Raw genomic sequence first — 19,527 nt, 5'->3', positions numbered from 1 at the left:
GCTGGGGGTTATGGCCTGCAACCCAGGAATGTACCCTGGCTGGGAATCGAACCTGGGACACTTTGGTTCTCAGCCCGTGCTCAATCCACTGAGCTACACCAGCCAGGGCTCTAGATTCTTTACCTACTTTTAAATTTGGTTATTTGTCTTTTTAATTATTGAGTTGTAAGAGTTCTTTATATAGTTTAAACACAAGTTCTTCATCAGATTTACAAATATTTTATTTTACTCTGTGGGTTGTGTTTTTACTTTCTTGATGGTGTCCTTTGAAACATCAAAGTTTTTAATTTTTTAACTTTATTTCATTTATCCTCACCCAAGGACATTTTTTCATTGCTTTTAGAGAGAGAGGAAGGGAGAGAGAAACATCGATGTGAGAAGAACAGCAGTTGGTTGCCTCCCCTATGCACCCAGACTGGGGATTGTATGCACCTGGACCAAGGATTGAACCTGCAACCTAGGCTCATGCCCTGACTGGGAATCAAGCCTGCAACCCTTCGGTTACAGGATGATGCTCCAACCAACTGAGCCACACCAGCCAGGGCAAAAAGTTTTTAATTTTGATGAAGTTTTATTTAATTTGTTTGTTTCAATTCTGCTTTTGATACTTTATCTAAACGGCATTGCATAATCCAAGTTCATGAAGATATTTTTCTTCTAAGCATTTTATCTTTTTAGCTCTTATATTTAAGTTTATGATCCATTTGGTGTTAATGTTTGTGTATGGTGTGACGTAAGGGTCCAAAATAGTTTGTGTGTGTGTGTGTGTGTGTGTGTGAACGTTCAGTTGTACCAGCACCATTTTTTTGAAAAGGCTATTCTTTGAATTGAGTTGTCTTGGCTTCCTTGTCAAAATTCAATTAACCATAAATGTAAAGGTTTATTTCTGGTCTCTCAATTCTATTCCACTTATTCACATGTCTCTTCTTATACCAGTAACACACCATCTTGATTACTGTAGCTTTGTAGTAAGTTTTGAAAGTGGAAAATGTGAATCCTCAAATTTTGTTCTCCTTTTCAAGATTGTTTTGACTATTCTGGGTCCCTTGTATTTCCCTATGAATTTTAATATCAGCTTGTCAATTTTTTCAAATAAAGACAGTTGGAATTTTCTTAGGGGTTGTATTCAATCTGTAGATCAATTTGGAAGTATTGCCATCTTAACAATATTAAGTCTTCCAGTCCATAAACGTGGGATTTTTTAAACATTTATTTGGTTCTTTTTTATTTTTATTTTTTTAAAGATTGTATTTTTTTAGATAGAGGGGAAGGGAGGGAGAAAGGAGAAACATCAATGTGAGGTTGCCTCTCTGGAGCCCCCTACTGGGGACCTGGCACACAACCCATGCATGTGCCCTGACTAGGAATCTAACTGGCAACCCTTTGGTTCGCAGGCTGGTGCCCAATCCACCAGCCAGGGCAGGTCTTGTTAAATTTCTTTAAACAATATTTTGAAGTTTCCAGAGTACAAGTAGTATAACTTCTTTTGTTAAAGTTATTCCTAAATATTTCGTTCTTTTTGATACTATTGTGAATGTAATTGTTTTCTTAATTTCACTTTTGGATTGTTCATTGCCAGTATATGAACATACAATTGATTTTTTTATATTAATCAACCTTGTTAAACTTATTCTAACAATTTCTTAGTAAATTCCTTAGACTTTTCTATATGAAAAGTCACATCATCTGCAAATTGAAATAGTTTTGCTTCTCCCTTTCCAGTGTGGATGCTTTTTATTTCTATTTCTTGCATAGCTCTCTTTTTATTCCCCTTTAGGAGGAGCCTGGCATGCCCCATGATTCAGCAGAAGATTTGTTTCATTTCAATGTTGGGGGCTGGCATTTCTCAGTTCCCAGAAGCAAACTCGCGCAATTCCCAGATTCCCTATTATGGAAAGAGGCTTCGACTTTGACCTCTTTGGAAAGCCAGAGGCTATTCATTGACAGAGATGGGTCCACGTTTAGGCACGTGCACTATTACCTCTACACCTCCAAGCTTTCCTTCTCCAGTTGTGCAGAACTGAACTTGCTCTATGAGCAAGCATTAGGTTTGCAGTTGATGCCTTTGCTGCAGGTAAGATACTCTTATCTTCTAGGAGTGGTGATCAGTAAACATAGGCCTTACATCATTAGCTGTGTTGTATCTTTTAATAGGGAAGTGTGATAAGTAAGCTAAAATAATTTTAAAAATATGCTGGGAATGCATGTTCTGAATAAAGGATTTCATCCTGACCCTGCCTAATCTATATGAGCAGCCTGCCACCATTAACCCAGAATGGAACTTACCACCCACTTTGGCTCGAAAATCCTATTTTAAGCTTTTTCTGTTTTTGTCATTGAATTTTAAAATGTGAAAACTTTAGAAATTGTAGGGCTTGCTATATACACTGTGTCTGAGATTGAAAATCTATAAAATTCATCAAGAATATTACTTCTCATTGTGCCTGTTAGGGCCACAAAATTCACTTACAACAAAGAAAAATGCCCTCCAAACTGCAGAATTTTCTCTTTGCCTTTTCTTCTCTGTTTTCCAAGACTTCTTGTTTTCTCATTGTAAGAACTTTAAATGCTTTTACTTATATCCATGAAGGTATCACCAAAGAACATTTGCCTTCTTTCTTAAATTTTCTCAAAACTCCAGAAATCATCCCTGTGGCTTATCGTAAGTGGTTTACTCTTCATTTTTTAATGACTTTTTTTTTCATCCTGGAAGAACTAAATATTATAACTGGGAAGGACCCTTGGCCATACCCCATATTAACCCCACTGTCTGGACAAGGTGTTACTTACTTTACCTCTGCAGTCACTGACCCAACGAGCCACACTGCAGGTCAGTGCGCAACCAACTGTGCCTCCCCAGCACCTCTTAGAATAAAAGTGAGGTAGATCATGCATATCTGGGTCATGTAGGAATGAGAGCAGTTATAACATATGTTTACTAAATAATTCAGTGTTTTCTCTTAAAAGTTATTGTGTATTTGGAAATCAAAATGCTTACATACTCCAGTGCAGTAGTTGTAGTACTCTTTTCTTTTTTTTTCCAAGCTACCCAGCTGAATTAAGTTTTTTTCAACTACCCCAAGAATGGAATAATAGAATTGCTTACAAGTGGCTTCGAAATCACTTAAATGGCCTGGCAAGTCAAGATCGCTGGTGACTCTACACCAAGGCATCATTTTGTGGGGAAAAAGGAGTCACTTGTTCATTGCCTTCATCCAAAAGATAAAGACAATTTTTTGAAGAACCCTTTTAAAGAACATAAGCCTATAATACAAACATTTATCAAACCCTTTAACTTCTCTGCTGTCTTTACTTCCCAAACTGAGACAAAACATAACTGGAAAGTAACTTTTAAATGGGAGGTAACAGCTCAAAGGTGGATGAATTGGTTCAATTTCAAAGTTCCAAGTTGTGAGCAGAGTGGTGGAGTATTCACTGAATCATGAGGATTGGCTTTTCTCAAACAGAACATAAAACAGGTGCTTATGTTTTTGGAAATGGTGTTTTCAAAGAAATAAACATTTAGGCTGGCACAACTTAGGTAGTATTTAGTCATTGGAACAGAGTGTAAATACAGCTGGAGAATGAACAGCCATCTCAAGCAAATCAACAACCTCACATATTTCTATCACTTTATTCGCTGCTAAGGCCTGTTCACATACTCAGGTTCTTGCCTAAATGTACAAACACTTTACTTGGAGAAAATGGAGTTTGCCGATTCTTAGTCTAAAGACCCTTCGGAGGCAGTCCAACTTAATGCATTCAGCCAGTACTAACTGAAAGCATTCCGGGTACCAGCCATTATTCCTATATGCTTTAAGGGCAGAAGGGGATGATACAATGCAAATATAAAGTGAATGGCATATGTAATTTTAAATTTTCTAGTAGCCACATTTAAAAAAATAAAAAGGTGACATTAATTTTAGTATATTTTAACTCAGTATATTTAAAATACTACCATTTCAACATGTAATCAAAATATTACAAAGATTCCTTAGGGGAAATGGTACTGCTCACACTTTACATAGTGGGAGTGTCAAGAAAGGGAGATTTCACCCTGGCTGGTATGACTCCGTGGATTGAGCACTGGCCTATGAACCAAAGGGTCACTGGTTTGATTCCCAGTCAGGGCACATGCCTAGGCTGCAGGCCAGGTCTACAATTAGGGGTATGTGAGAGGCAACCACACAGTGATGTTTTTCTCCCTCTTTCTTCCTCCCTGTCTAAAAATAAATAAGTAAAATCTTTTTAAAAGAAAAGAAGAGAAAAGAAAGAAAGATAGATTTCATTTCTACAAAATAGATCTCTCAAGCTAATTGAACTGTCATTACTGACCCACCCCAAAGGCTATACCTGGGGACCAAGCAGAACCTCCAGATAGAGCATCCAGGCCCATCCTCAAACAGGTTGTTGTCCCAAGCAGGGATTTTCCTCCCCCAATTTGTCCCCTCCCCAAAGGCCAATTTAGAGTTGTTCAAGGAGGGCACCATTGTTCTGTCCACTGAGTTAGAATCTCAGGATTTTAATCTGCAGGTGGAGTAAATGGCACGTTCCAATTCCTGTGATGCAGTCAGCTTAGCAGGAGCTTGGAATGTATGTTGTCTCTTGAAGGCTCTCCCTAGTTTCACTCTCTTTTCTTGCAACTTTACCCAACATTTTTCAGTCCAACACCAATCAGACCCAAGCTGAGCCCTTTCTTCCTGTCAGCCTCTCTCCCTCTCCAAGCCAGAGGCCCGGATAGAGATATTTGCAGGTCTGTGGGAACAAAGGAGGGGGGTGACCCACTCTGCTGGAGCAGGCTCCATGGTCTTCAGGCAGAGAAGGGAGAAGATAAGTATTCTGGTAGAGGGAACAGCGTAGATAACGTTGAGGGAGCATCATGGAACAAGGCATGTCTGGACATTTGTGGAGTTTAGTGTCACTGATGATGGGATGGGGTCAAAATAATGGTGGGAGACAAAGGTGGGAAGGTAGTTTGGATTCTTACCACTAAGATAAAGGAAATTAACATTTACATCATTTCCTTGAATTCCTACACCACCACCTCCCAGATTTTACTATGTCCACTTCACATGTGAGGAGGCTGAGGCTTGGAGAAGTTCGGTGGGAAGTGGGAGGCAGCTGTTAAGAGCAGTGGTTAAGAGCATGGGCCCTAGAGTCCTGGGTTCCATTCTCAGCATCTCCACTGACTTGGGGCACCAAGTACTCTTTCTCTTTCTGGGCCACGTTTCCCACTTGCTAAATGGGACTAATAATACCAGAGCCTACTTTATGGGTTGAGGGAACTTTAGGAGGATTCAGTTTATTTTATTTTTTTATCGATTGAGTGATTTTAGAGAGAAAATGGAAAGGGGGGGGAGACTTGTTGTCCTGCTTATTTTTGCATTCATTGGTTGATTCTTGTATGTGCCCTGACCAGAGATCAAACTCACAACCTTGGCATATTGTAACGATGCTCTAAACAACCAAACTACCCAGACAAAGCAGGGGAGTTTGGGGAACAGGGGAGTTTCAAAATTCCATTTGAAAGTGCCTGGGCAATAAATGTTAGCTTTTAAGGGACATTGTCCAGACTCATACCCCAGTCCTTGCACAAGCCCACCACCCACCCAACGTGGGGAAGACTCACTCTGGTCCCCTCCTTTTGCAGACTTCAAGCAGTTATGGGTACAGTTTATAGCCACAGCCACCAGAGAGCTCTTCTCAAATCTCGAGATTCCCATGAACAGCTTTACAAGCGCTTTGCCTGAGTAGCTAGGAATTAGAAGCAGGTTCTTTTACTAGTTTCGTACCAAATCTGAGGTGTTCTGTCCATTATGAGGCTCTTAGAGAAAGAATTTTGGTCATTGTGGTACCTTTACAGGATGCCTTTTCCAGCCATAACCAAAAATTTCTTAGGAAAGTTCTATTTTCTTCTAAGCTAGAGACAGAAAAAATGGGTTTGATGTTATGATAACTGGCCCCTTGGGCAGGACTTTTGAGGGAGAATCGGTCCCTGAGTGCAGGCGATACAAAGACACCCAGCCCACCTTCGGCCCTGGGCTTCAGCCCTGCCTGGATGGTGTGCTCCACTCCAGCCTCAGCCCAGTCCCTGGTCACCTGCTCCTTGAAGTGGAGAAGCTCTGGACTTGGAAGACTGGTTGGGCAAGTCACAGATCCTTTGACCACAAAAGCCTCATCCGCAAAATGGGAATGCAAACACCACATCTATCTCCCAGAGGTGTTAGGGTAAATAAGTGACTGAAAGCTCTTTGGAAAGTGTACCCCGTGCCACCTCCACTTCCCTACTTAGACCACATTCCATGGTTAGGATGAGCACAGACAACAAGCAGAGCAAAACACTTACAACAGGTCAAAAAGGATTTTTGAGCCCTGGCTGGTGTGGCTCAGTGGACTGAGCACTGGTCTGTTAACCAAAGGATCATTAGTTTGGTTCCCAGTCAGGGCACATGCCTGGATTGGAAGCCAGGTCCCCAGTGGGGGGCTTGCAAGAGGCAACCACACATTGATGTTCTCTCCTTCTTTTTCTCCCTCCCTTTCCCTCTGTCTAAAAATAAATAAATAAAATCTTTTTTAAAAAAGGTTTTTGAACTCTTAAGAGGCAATGGTAACTGAAAATTTTGTTTTTAGTGATTAACTATAAATTACCCCTAAGATTGTGTAAGATAAATTTCTATTAATCCACATAAACTATAACCCAAAAATACTGTTTCAAAAATCAGAAGAGACATTATCATTGAAATTTGAATATCATCTTATAGACCTAAATCTACATTTTTGTGTGATTGACTCTATTTCAAAACACTTCACAAAAGCAAGTCATAATGTTATTTTTCCAGGTATTCTCTAGATTGGTAGAGAGTTACTTGGTTTAGAATTTTCAAAGCAGTAATCTTTACCCAACAGACTCTAGATAATCTGAAGGAAGGGAAGCACCATCTCCGTGTGCGGCCTGCAGACATACCTGTTGCGGAGAGAGCATCTCTGAACTACTGGCGAACGTGGAAGTGCATCAGCAAACCCTCAGAATTTCCTATAAAAAGCCCAGCCTTCACAGGTATGAGCACAGACTGAGTCTTCGTAATGCCCCCACCAGCTTCCCTAGAAGTGGCTTCCATCCCGAGAGTGCCCTATTTTTCAGCTACTTCTGGGTGGCTTCTCTCCCTCTCTACCATCTCCTTTGATCTTGTACCCTGCTACCTGCCCTCTCCATGGCTACTTACACACTGGCATCAAACATGCCCCTCCACATTCATTCATTCTTCCGCATATTGGCTTCACTTGGGCAGGGCTGGGCTGCATCCCATGCTTCCTAGAAGTCAGGGAGCTCCACCATCCTTTCAAACCACTCTACCACACAAGGGATGTCCCCAAATGACCACTGATGGGTGCCTTGCACTATAGATTGGCCTGAAACACCAAGCAACTTTCAGGATTGTGGACAAGTTTTGGGCTTCCCAGAGAGTCAAAAGGATCTATTTTACCTGCAAGACACAATGGTTGGTTTGATCAATTAGAAAGAATCAAATAGATAACTAATGTGAATTTAATGGCTTTGGTACATAAGCCAAAATTTCCTAACATGTCCCACTGTCTTTCACTCTAGAAAAATTAGATTCCCATGCCCTGCTTCCCACCACACTCCCGTCAGTCCTTAGTGTTGCCTCTAGAAAGAATGGAGGCTCCGGGCAGGAACCATCTCCAGGGTGGATCTTTCCAGCTTCCTCTGGGGCCCCTGGATCAGTGCGAGCCCTAGTGGCCTCGGAGAGCACTGGCCTCTGGAAGGCAGTGACACTCCTCTGCACATTCTCCTCCAGGCCTACATGATAAGGCACCTTTGGGACTCATGGACACACCACTGTTGGACACGGAAGAGGAAGTACACTACTGCTTCCTGCCCCTAGACCTAGTGGCCAAGTACCCAAGCCTGGTGACAGAAGACAACCTGCTGTGGCTGGCTGAGACTGTGGCCCTGATCGAGTGCGAGTGCAGCGAGTTCCGGTTCATTGGTGATTGCTCTGTCCAGGGGGTACTGCAGGGATGGGCGTGGAGAAGGGGAGTGGGCTGATAGGACCCATCCATCCCTCCCCACCCACACTCCGAGAAGGCCCAGCTTGTTGCTTAGAGCCTTAGGAGCTTCCCTGGACAGTGGTAGTGGGAGCATGACAGAGCCTTCCCGGAGGCAAGCAGAATCCCAACTTTCAACTCCTACTAGCCCTGGGGCTACTTTATTCCTTGTTCATTTGGGGATGACCTGGGTGTGAGGGGACACTGGAAACTACCTGAGGCAGTGTCGGGGACTACAAGAGGTGGTGTGAGGGCAAGGCCCTGAGCTGCATTCCAAGGTCAACTACTCTTCTTGTTCTACCCTTATGTATCCACATGGGCTCTAGGCCTTGGTTTCTCTCACTGTAAAATGAGAAAATAGGGATGTTACAAAGGATGGTTCCTTCCTGCTCTCACTTCCACAAAGCTCAGAATAAAAGGAGATGAGGCTCCCCAGAATCACTGTAGAATTGTCCACTTGAGTTAGTGGCCTAAGGAGGGATGAGAGCTTCAACCCGGGCCAGAAGGGAGCCTCCCTCCCCGCACTGCCTCAGGACAAGCTCTGGTGGGGTTGTGAACTGAATGACCTCTTTGATTGTCAGATGCTGCCTAGACGAATAGGGCAGGAAACACCCTAGTTGTACTAGGCTCCCAAATGCCTGGAATCCCCAGCCTTTCATATTCATAGTCACCTGGAAAGTTGTTGTGATGTGCTTCTGAACCTCCAAGTTGATTCACACAGGCCAGTGGTGTTGGCTCCAACTCTGCCTCCCACACTGCAGCCCAGGCAGGGACAAACTGCAAGTGCCACCTGCCAACTCAGCCTCAGCTGGGCCCTTCCTCTAAGCAGCAAGACAGCTCCCTCTTTTGGACTGACCTGCTCTTGGGTTAAGACTCACAGGGTAAGTCTCAGGGCCAGTGGGCTCACCAGGAGGTCCTCTCTGGGGATCCCCAGGCCAGGCCATAGGAGACCGCACCCATGGACTCAAATACAGGAAAACAAAGTAATTTGGGGTCTTTCACCTTGAAAACCACAGACTTAAATCTAATCTGACCAGGTATGTTTATAAATTGTTTCAGAACAAGGAGAGCCTAGGATAAGTTGCAGCACCAAAAACCTGTCAAAACTTGGACTTTTAGTTAAATTAGAAATAACCTTATTCACTCATTTTGTTTTCCTTTGCTCTTCAAGTGAATTTCCTTCGCTCACAGAAGATTTTGCTACCGGATAATTTCTCCAACATAGATGTGTTAGAAGCAGAAGTGGAAATTCTAGAAATCCCTGAGCTCACGGAAGCTGTAAGGCTATACCGGATGAACATGGGTATGTCACCAGGGGAAACTTGCCCTCCCCTTGATATTCTGGGGTAGTCAAGCTTGAGCTGGAGAAGCCAAGAACAGACATTTCCCCTCCAATAACTACTTTGGGCTTTGGGTGCTTGTGAAAAAAAGCAGGTGTTTGGGCTGTTTTAAAAGCCAAGAAGAGGAATTTCAGCCTCGAGTCCTGGGTGGCCTGTCTGTTCAGCCTCCCCACTGAGGGTGGTGGCTTGCAGCCAACAGTGGCTGTAGGTACACCAGGTCAGCCCAACTGAGGAAACCAGGCCAGAATGTCCTGGGGAGGGAGGCTGGGCCTGATGGCAGACTTCCCAAGGGCAGGGCAGGTCTGCTCTGCTTGGGGAAAGAGTGAACCACTGGGAACTTGTAGCACCCACCTGCCATTCCCGTCCTGCGTCTTCCAAGCACAGCTGGGGGGCGTGGGAAATGCTTGAGCAAATTCCTCACTGGTGCTTCCATGTTCCCACCCACCTGCAAATTCCCACGTCCCCTATTTCGAAACCGCTGGCTGCTGTGTGTGTTTCTGCCTGCTCCTGACACTTCCTGACCCTGGTCCAGTCCTGGCCCTACCTCATTCCAGCTTGCTTTTCCCCTCAAGTTTTCTATTTGCTTTTTTTTTCATCATCCCATTTTGCAATTCCTGCACATTCATGGAAGCTACTGTATGTATTGAAGGAGCTAGCTACTTCAGTGTGGCCTCGGCTAGCATTCTGAGGATGTCCAGAACCGAGCATGTACAGCATGTGTGCAGTGTGTTCTGCACACCACCAGACATTTTTCCCATGGGGAGGGGCCTCTCCCTGCCTTCAGGCCTTGCTCTCCCAACCTCCTCCCCCACAAGTAGAGTCCTATCCTATTTAGGGGCAATGGCATCCTGCAGCAGGTCTCAGGAGTCTGTCCTAGGCTCTCACCATCCACTTACGGGGATGTGACTCCAAATCCCTCCCCCCAGGGCTTTTGCTCTTCAGAGAACATGGGTCACCGAGAGCTGGGTGGAGGGGAGCCTGCTGCACAAGGGCTGTGTGAAGACAGAAGGCAGCGGCTCTGCACATGGGCTCTGTAAGCTGGGCGGCAGTCCCCTAGCACTGAGTGTGGGCTTTGCCTTTCGTAAAGCACCATACCGAAGGAAAACGGCTTCAGGAGCCCTGGAGATGGACAGAGCTGCCCTCAAATCCTGGTTCTGCCCCTGCCTTGCTATGTAGTTTGGGGCAGGTGCTTAATTAGTCTCTCAGGACTGTTTCTCATCTGTGATGTGAGGACAGCACTGCCCCTCTTGTAGGGTTGCTCTTGGGATTGGAAATGATCCATGAAAATCACCCAGCAGCTTGCTCTTCAGCCCGCTGCTGCCACGGTACACTGTGCATTTTGCCCACTGCAGGAGAACGAGGTGCTGCCCCTAAGCCAGCAACCCAAATGCCCAACCTGGTGGAAACACCACACAGTGTGTCTTTGGGGAAAATTCTGCCCAGCAGTGACACACGCTGTGAATCCGGGAAGCTACAGTGCTAACTATATACATAGTCAGAGCAGAGCCTGGAACTAAGAGCGATTCCTGCAGGGGCTGGGCCAGATGGCTGCTGCACTGAAAATTCCGAACTCCAAATGTTAGTGATGCAGCAGATTTTTCTCTTCTCCCCACCCTACCTCCCAACAAATAGTTTTGACCTCTAAACCTGACTCAGAATATGAAAAATGATACTGATTCTGAAAAGATCCAGATTTGGGCTGTGCAAGGAAATAAGCTCCCCCTAAGTCTCGTCAGTGCTAATTCAAAGCAATAGTATGAAGGAGACCCAAAGATGCCAGTACAGGTGTGACTGAGAGGGGTCTAGGAGCCACCCTTTCTCTCGGCACAGGTGGCTGTTCCCGGACCTCCTGTCCTCCTCCAAGCCCAGGGCACGGGGGCCATGCAGCGAGCCTGGAGGCTGTGAAGCCACTGTACGTGATGGCCCTGGGTGTGCTGGTCAAGTACCCAGACTCCGCGCTGGGACAGCTCCGCATCGAGAGCACGCTGGACGGCAGTAGACTGTACATCACGGGGAATGGAGTTCTCTTCCAGCATGTCAAGTAAGGCCCTCCTAGGAGAACAACTTGGTCCCACTCAGAGTGGCCTTTGCCTCTCTCTAGGAGCTAACCTGGGGCCCTGCCTACCAGCCAGAGGGAAGTAGTATCCTTTGGGCAAACCCATCATTTTAGCCACTCCCATCACCACCACTGAACCCGGGCCTCAGAGGAGAGGGCTGGCGCCAAGGTGCAAGGGTTCCCAAGGTTTAAAGCTTCCAAACTATTCCATATCCCTGTCCTCTGCAAACCATTGCTCTGGTTCTAGTCCTGCGCTAGATCTGAGGCGACCAAGCCACGGTCACACCCCTCAGGGTGCTAAGTATTAACCAACCCCCACACCCAACCATGCAGGCTCACTGGATGCAGAGAGAGGCCAGAGCTAGGGGTGAGTCCCCACAAGGCAAGCTTCACAGAGGAGGTGATGCCTGGCCCTCACCTTGAGGGACGAACTCAGAATGTCCCCATTAGTGCAGGGGCATGGATTCCAATCCTGTTTATAGAAGGGGAAACTGAGGTTCAGAGTGGAACCCTAATAGTGTTTTGGGCCTTTGTGGCCCACCCCTAATGTCGCCAAGGGCAAAGACAAGTGCCTTTGGAGGCAGGGGGTTGGTGTTCAAACTTCCTTGGGCACAGAGATATTAACAACCTATGAAGACCATGGCAGGCCGCCACATAGTGACTAGATGCCTTGGGCAGATACGGGGGCAGGAAATATATGGCTGGGCCCTGGCCTGGCTTTTCAACCTGAGACAGGGCCTAGAGGCTTGCAATTAGTCCGTTTAGAGGGCTTTGCTGAAACAGGTCAAGCTCAGCTCCAAACGGGCGATCCTGTGTGTTCAAGCTTACTGTCCTACAAGATCCCACCAGATTTCCAGTTAAATCTGGGAAATGGTGTTGGTGACAACAGGCTGAGCCAGTGCTAGGGCGAGGCATTCTAGACCCGAGCTGACAGGCTGGACTCCCTCGGGGCACGGTGCTGAGGCTCTCTGTGACAGGCCTTTCCTCCGGGCAGGAACTGGCTGGGCACTTGCCGGCTGCCCCTGACCGAAACCATTTCTGAGGTGTATGAGCTGTGTGCCTTCCTGGACAAGAGGGACATCACCTATGAGCCAATGAAAGTGGCTCTGAAGACTTATCTGGAGCCAAAGACCCTGGCACCCATGGATGTGCTCAGTAAATCAAAAAGCTTCTTGTTCTGAATTTAGTATCAGGGGCGGGTCTGGAGGGTCAGAGGGGAAAGATGAGGCTGGCCAGGGCCAGTAACTCTAGATGGAAGAGGAAAGGAAAGCCAGACAGACTGACATCTGTGGGTTTTGCCTAAAGGGAAACTTTCATATTAAGTGACCCCTCCTTATCCCAAGCCCACATGTAGCCCACTCTGAACCTAACGGTGTGACCCACTGTGGGGCCGCACCGTCCCCAGAGCATGCCGGCTCCAGCTCTGGGTGCTGACATGCTGTGCTCACTTGGTCCTCACTGCTGTCCAGGGAGAAACAGTCCCTGAGTCTGTTTAACAGATGAGGCAGAGGCTCTGGGAGGTAACTTGCTCAGATCACACAGTTAGATCATGATTGAGCTGGAGTTGAAATCTGAGCCCAAAGACAGTATTGTTTTCACCATCTGCCTATCACCGCCTATTAAAAAAAGGTTTTCAGGTCAAGTTTACGCTGTATTACTGTCATTCTGCAACATTCAACATTTATTGAGCATCTACTATGTACTAGGACAAAAGCAGACTCTAAGTGTACAGAAGTGAGTGAAACAAACCCAGTCCTTAACTTCATAGAGCTCACACTCTAATTATATAACTCATACCTCATACCTAATTATAATCTAATTATATACCCTTCACTCATTACAAAGCTCATCACAACAAAGCCTAAGTCTTGTTATCCCCAGAGGAAAGTCCCATTTTCAGCCATGTGTAGAGGCTTGTTCTCCACAGAAGTGCCGGTGAATTGATGAGAGCGGGCTCTGGGATATCCGCCACACCATGAGCACAAACATAACGAGGGGCTCCTGGCGCCAGTCTAAGTAGCTGCAGGAAAAGTTACACACCAGCCAGAAACCAGAGGCAGTTGGCAATGTAGGTAGCCAGGAACATCAGTCCAGCTTTCTTGAGAGAGAGGTGGGCAGGGGGAAGAGCAGCAGTGCCTTGGGGCTGGGATTCCAAAGGGCTTACCCTCCCCACTGCCAGAGTCACTGGCTGACCCTCCAAGCTACCATCCCAAACCTATCTCACCACCCAGGAGCAGCCTGAGCAGTGGAGAAGTTTGGTGTCAGAGTTCTGCTACCTCTCAGGGTAGACAACACAGTATGACTGATGAAGACAGAGTCAACATGCAATACACTGCAAAATTTCCCTTCTGGCCCATGTGACGTGCTCCTTCTCATTGGTTTCCTTAGATGAGGAGTGGATGGCAGAAATTACTGTGTATTCCCCCCAACAGATCATCAAGGTTTATGTTGGAAGCCACTGGTATGCAACCACACTGCAGACCCTGCTCAAGGTACTGCCAGCCCCAGGCCGTCCCACTCTCCCTTTGGCTTCTGTAGCTGAACTGCTTTGGAACCAGTCACCTGACCCTCACACAGCCTCTGGCACCTGCTTAGAACAAGGAACTTCTCCCTGCTCTTACCATGGAAACAGCAGGCTGGGAAGGCTGGCAGGAGTCTGGGTAGTGAGGAGGCCCATCAGAGGCCTGGATTAAGCAGGAGGTGGTGGGGGGGCGGGGTCCAAATGCCTCAAGACGGTGGTCTAGGGACCAGCAAAACTTGAAGCAGAGATGATGTGCTTCTCCCTGGATGCGCTGCTTCCCAGTATGGCTCCCTGTGGCCAGCGAATCCCAAAGCCTCTGCTCTATAATGGTCAGCAAATTGAAGTAAGAAAAGACTAATCTGCCCCTCACTGAAGACCTAGCCTGTCAACTAACAGACTGACAGTCTGGTGTTCAACTCCTTGCAGTACCCAGAACTGCTGTCCAACCCTCAAAGAGCGTACTGGATCACATATGGACAGACCCTGCTGATCCACGGAGACGGCCAAATGTTCCGACACGTTCTCAACTTCCTGCGACTTGGAAAACTCTTTTTGCCCTCTGAATTTAAGTAAGTGAAGGAAGGAAAGTACATGACGAAACCCCACCCTTTGTAACAGAGGGAACTTGAGTTCGCAGCCTTCAGGGTGGAGGCTTCAGTATTTCCAACATGTGAACTGCTGTTGAAGGCGGCAGCTCTGCAGGCCTATGCCTCCCCCACGCTCTCGCCCAGCCGCCCAGCCCAACCTCTTGTCGTTTACAGGGAATGGCCCCTCTTCTGTCAGGAGGTGGAGGAATACCACATCCCATCCCTCTCAGAAGCCCTTGTCCAGAGTGAGGCGTACAAGTAAGGGGACTTTGCTCCAGGCACCCCATTCTGGAGTTTGTTCCTTAACCTTCCTTCTTGGGAAGGAACCTTCCTTCTTGGGAACCCTGTTTTCAAAGTCCCACCTCCCAGAAGGACCTATTCTCCTTGGGGTTACGGGGGTGACACAGGCCCAGGATTGGACAGTGATCTAAGTAAAACCCTGTAAAAGCCCCTTCTCCACCCATCTAGAGTTCACTCTCAGCCAGACTGACTGGGCGACCGATGGGCTAATAGAAGCTTCTGCTCATTAACCAATCCTTTTCGGAGTCTGCAGGTCATGGACTCAGGAGAAGGAATCTGAAAATGAAGAAGCTTTTCCCATCAGAAAGCTGCACGTGGTGACAGAAGGGCCAGAGTCCCTGGTGGAGTTCAGCAGAGATGCCAAAGAGGTGAGGCTCAGCCTTCTTCGGTTTGGTGGTGACCTCAAAGGACACTCGCACCAAGTCAGGGCGGGCCTTGCTACTGGGGGGCAGAGCTGAGTGCGGCAGGGCCTACCTGGGCCCTAGCACAGAAACTGGCCTCGGAACCTGGGAGGAGGCACAGGGAAGTGTTGGCTGCAGTGGCCTGGGACACCAATATGTCCCTTTGGAGTATGAGGCCCCTGGGCTGACACCACCCCCACTCAGACTGAGCAAAGCTCAGACGGATGACCATATGGGGGCTGGGATCATTCTGGGTGAGCAAGGGAAGTCTCAGAGGCCAGCCGATCAGACCTGGGAGGCTCCAATGTGGAAGCACAACATGCCCGGAGCTGCTGTGCCTTCCCTCCCCAGTCTACAGCCTGCGCACCTGTGGACTTCCAGGACGGCAATGACAGGACTCCATGGAGCAAGGCCAAGGGGGCCCTGGCCAGGTCCAGCCAAATGGAGGAGGCTGAGCAGTACTCCCGGTCCATCCAGATGTCCCTGTGCCGAGGTGCCAAGCGAGCCGGCAATCCCAGCACACACTCCCACTGTTCCAGCCTGTGTGCCAACCCCAGACACTGGGGCACCTGCCCTGAAAGTCCCCCCAAGAAGAAGTCTGCCACAGTCAACCTTACACAGAAGTGTGAAACCAAAGACCCTCCTGTCACACCAATGCAAAAGCTCATCTCCTTGGTGAGGGAATGGGACATGGTCAATTGCAAACAGTGGGAACTCCAGCCACTGCCAGCTCCCCGGAGCAGCTCCTTGGAGGAGGCCACCCTGCAGCTGCCCTCGGGAAGTGAGGCTGCTTCCCAGCCCAACACCACAGCTTCCTGGAAAGGCCATTCCACAGCCTCAGAGAAGGACCCAGGTCTGCAGGCAGGGGCTGGAGCTGGAGCCAAAGACAAAGGGCCAGAGCCAGTGTTTAAGCCATACTTCCCCATGAAAAGAGCTGTCACCCTGAAGGACTGGGGCAAGCAGAGGTCAAAGGAGAGAGGTGAGTCCTGTGCCATCCTTGACCCTGGCCTCATTTGAACAGGAAAGCAAACCTTGACCAAGACCAGAGTGCATTAGTGACAAAGGGGGACTAGAACCCTGCACTCACCCATGCCAGCTCTGTGCCAAGCAGCAGATACACATATCTAACCAACACAATGGTGTGGCTTGAGGAGCTGAGAAACCACAGAAAGCATATGGGAAGTGGGTGCCCATGAAATAATGGAGCGCAAAGCAGGTGGGGGTGCTGGGGAGTTGGCCAAGGAAGGAAGGGGAGGCACTGGTGCTTGTGGAACCAAGTCATCCGTCTGGCTGGAGGCCAGGCTTCAGTGGAGAAGGGAGACAGTCATCAGAGCAGGTCCTGTGGCCCAAGTTCAGGACCTGACTCTTTGTCCTGATCCCAAGGGGATTAGGCAGCTGCTGCAACACTTTAAACGAGGGAACAAGCACTCAGGTGTGCATTCAGAAAGCTTGCTCCAGGAGCAGAGGAAACGCAGCAGCCAGAGGGGAAGTGTTGGAAGTGGTGAGGTCATTCTGGATGAATCAGGCTGGACAGGGTGAGGGAGGATGGGAGTAAGGATTGGCCACAGGGGCCAGGTTTCTGGCTTGGGTGACTGCAAGGAGGTGGATGGTCACCGAGGTGAGATGGAGGACAAGGAGCTGAAGAGAGCTGTGCTGTTTGGTGGACAGGTACAGAGAGAGCAGCCTGGGCAGGTGTGTGGAGAACTGCCATGATGGACTGTTGCCTCTGCTCCGTCAGAGTCCTTCCCAGTGTATTCTGTCGCCTTCCCTTTTAGTGGCTTGGAGGGGCCTTCTTGAGCCCTGACTGTAAGCCACAAGTTGGTCTGTCAAGCATACTTTTCAGAGTGGATATACATCAAAGTCTTGCCCCCAAATCTCCTCATTTAATAATTTTACAAAGATTTCCAGTCCCCAGCTGGATTATTATTGGCCTTATTTGATATCAGCCTTTGTTTAACAGAGAAATTTGGAGAATTTCTTGGAGTGCTTAAGTTTAGGATATGGCTTACAATGATTCCAGGGCAATGAAGAGAGGAAAGCGAAGACAGGCCCCTGCCAATCCACGGTGCCACTTCTGAAAGCTGGACACAACAGCTGCGGGAAGGCTGGGGTGACTGCCTACTGGTCTGTCACCACAGGTCCGCTCCCTGCTTGAGCTCCGAGATGGCCTAAGAACCCTTTCCCGTGTTGCTTTTACAGAAAACCCTGCTCCTGAACAGCCTCTGCCTGAGGCCAGTGACCTAGAGAGCGCAGGGGTCATCCTCAAAGTGAGCCACCCCCCCGTGGTGGGCAGTGACGGCTCCTGCATGTTCTTTGAGGACAGTATCATCTACACCACACAGAAAAACATCCTGAGGTGCACACTGCCCACAGCCAGCCCCCTGCCCCGAGGTGAGGGTCTGGAGCTGGGCCTGCACTTCCTGGTGGGGATGCCCAGGCCCCCCCACCCAGGGTCCTTTGGGGACTGTCTCCCTCATGATCCCTTACTGCAGGCTGCCTCTGAGGCCCTAGCTGGGGGCAGATGGGGCCACATCCACTCTCTCCTCCATAGAAGTGACCTTCCTGAGTTTCTCTCTGTCCTGGGAAGAGATGTTTTACGCACAGAAATGTCACCGCTTCCTAACTGACATCATCCTGGATTCCATCAGACAAAAGGACCCCAAAGCCATCACAGCCAAGGTGGTCTCCCTGGCCAACCGGCTGTGGGTATGTGATAGGCCCCAGGCCCTGCTCCTTCTCTACCTGTCTGTTCCCTTGCCCTACAGTAAGTGGTACAAGGCAAGCAGCAGCAAGCCAGGATGGGGGGTGGGGGAGGAGGATTGGTTAGGGGCAGGAGGGTGGCAAGAACAGGGACAGGAAGGCAGGGCAGTATCATCCGGACCAAGCCTTGGCCGAGGCAGTGTGGAATGGCAGCAACCACTCCTCCCCGAAGCTACTGCAGGCCCAGGGAAACCCCTGCTCTGCATCCCACTCTGAGAGGCCAAGAGCAAATGTGTGTCAGGCATCTGCCCCCAGCCCTGCCTCACAGTGGGCTCTTCTGGCAGACCCTGCACATCAGCCCCAAGCAGTTTGTGGTGGATTTGCTGGCCATCACCGGCTTCAAGGACGACCGGCACACCCAGGAACGCCTGCACAGCTGGGTGGAGGTGAGAGCCACCCGCACCCTACTGGGAACGGTGACCCTGCAGATATCTCAGACGGACACTGTGTCTGGCTGCCCAGAAGGCAAGGCAGGCAGCTAGACCTCAGGTCCCTGGGTCCAGAACGGGGCAGGGGAAAGGACGGCTGAAACAGACCAGCCCAGACTGGCCCAAAAGCACTCAGGGATACACATCACACAACCCAGGGTTTGGGGATGCTGAATCAGAGAAACCAGTGGGAGTCAGACCTTTTCAACAGGTGATACCAGCTTCACCTACTTAAGTAACCATGATGTCACCACTTTTGTACATTCCTTTCATATGTAAGCTGCTTTAAAGCATTTTTATAAAGAAAAAATGTTCAGTAAGGGAAAAGGAATGACCACGACCCAGGGTTTTGTGTTTTGATTCCTTAGCATAATTTTTGGGTTCAAAGTTTATATTAAACATTATAGGTGAAAAATACTTAACTAATTTCTCATTAACCTGGTAGCTCTATAATCAAGTACATTACTGTAACATCTTTACCATAAACATACTAGTGCTAAGTTATCAGGCCTCTGGCCTGACTAGAAAGGTGAAATCAACATCTACAGCTGGAAAGTGGAAAAGCAGTGGCAGGACACATGCATGCTTGGCCCTCAGGGCATTGTGCTCAGTTCCCTGGCAGCCCCTCTTAGCCACAGCCCTGTGGGAGGCTCTTGGGCAGAACTGCGCCCAGGAGCATCCACGTTCCCCAACAACTGGCCTTGCCCTGTCCCTGCTCCTGCCCAGCCGGGGGAACCCTGCCCGCAGAGCCAGAGTAGGCAGCTGGCCTGGAAACCAGGGATAAGACTGGCTTTTCCTTCCAGCTGACACTGCCTTTCGCCAAGAAATATGGCTCCTGCGTGGACCTGCTCATCCAGAGGGGCCTGTCTAAGTCCGTCTCTTACTCCGTCCTCAGCAAGTACTTACAAGAGGGCTAGGGTGCCCAGAGACGCTGTCCCACATATCCTGAGTTTCCAAGACTCATTTAAACCAAGAATGTCCCCGGAATGCATGTGCCCATCTGAGGTTGTTCATCAGTCTATTTTTTATTGTAAACAAATAAAAGTGTAAACCACAAGTCAAAGGCC

At 48.4% G+C, this 19,527-nt stretch overlaps 1 protein-coding gene across 1 annotated transcript; it reads left to right on the top strand.

Annotated features, from left to right (window-relative positions):
* The first annotated feature begins 1,780 nt into the window (after positions 1-1,780).
* KCTD19 (potassium channel tetramerization domain containing 19) lies at positions 1,781-19,434 on the top strand. Its single transcript, XM_028501891.2, has 15 exons — positions 1,781-2,074; positions 6,907-7,057; positions 7,818-8,009; positions 9,239-9,370; positions 11,238-11,448; positions 12,458-12,618; positions 13,852-13,955; positions 14,411-14,553; positions 14,746-14,829; positions 15,125-15,239; positions 15,624-16,251; positions 17,472-17,663; positions 17,824-17,978; positions 18,317-18,418; positions 19,264-19,434. The coding sequence occupies exons 1-15, from the start codon at positions 1,790-1,792 to the stop codon at positions 19,375-19,377; spliced, it is 2,769 nt and encodes a 922-aa protein (XP_028357692.1). The 5' UTR covers positions 1,781-1,789; the 3' UTR covers positions 19,378-19,434.
* The last annotated feature ends 93 nt before the right edge of the window (positions 19,435-19,527 follow it).

This window comes from Phyllostomus discolor, chromosome 12 (genome assembly GCF_004126475.2).
Source record: "Phyllostomus discolor isolate MPI-MPIP mPhyDis1 chromosome 12, mPhyDis1.pri.v3, whole genome shotgun sequence".
Classification (NCBI taxonomy): Eukaryota; Metazoa; Chordata; class Mammalia; order Chiroptera; family Phyllostomidae; genus Phyllostomus; species Phyllostomus discolor.
Note: the sequence above shows the minus strand (reverse complement) of the source record. Positions and strands in the feature narration are given on the sequence as shown.

What these genes read in the sequence shown, in the direction of transcription:
- KCTD19 (XM_028501891.2), top strand. Translation starts at nt 1,790, where the DNA reads ATGCCCCATGATTCAGCAGAAGATTTGTTTCATTTCAATGTTGGGGGC. An exon ending in GGCACCCATGGATGTGCTCA is followed by an intron (nt 12,619 to 13,851) that starts GTAAATCAAAAA and finishes TGGTTTCCTTAG; the next exon opens with ATGAGGAGTGGATGGCAGAA. An exon ending in TCAGCAGAGATGCCAAAGAG is followed by an intron (nt 15,240 to 15,623) that starts GTGAGGCTCAGC and finishes TTCCCTCCCCAG; the next exon opens with TCTACAGCCTGCGCACCTGT.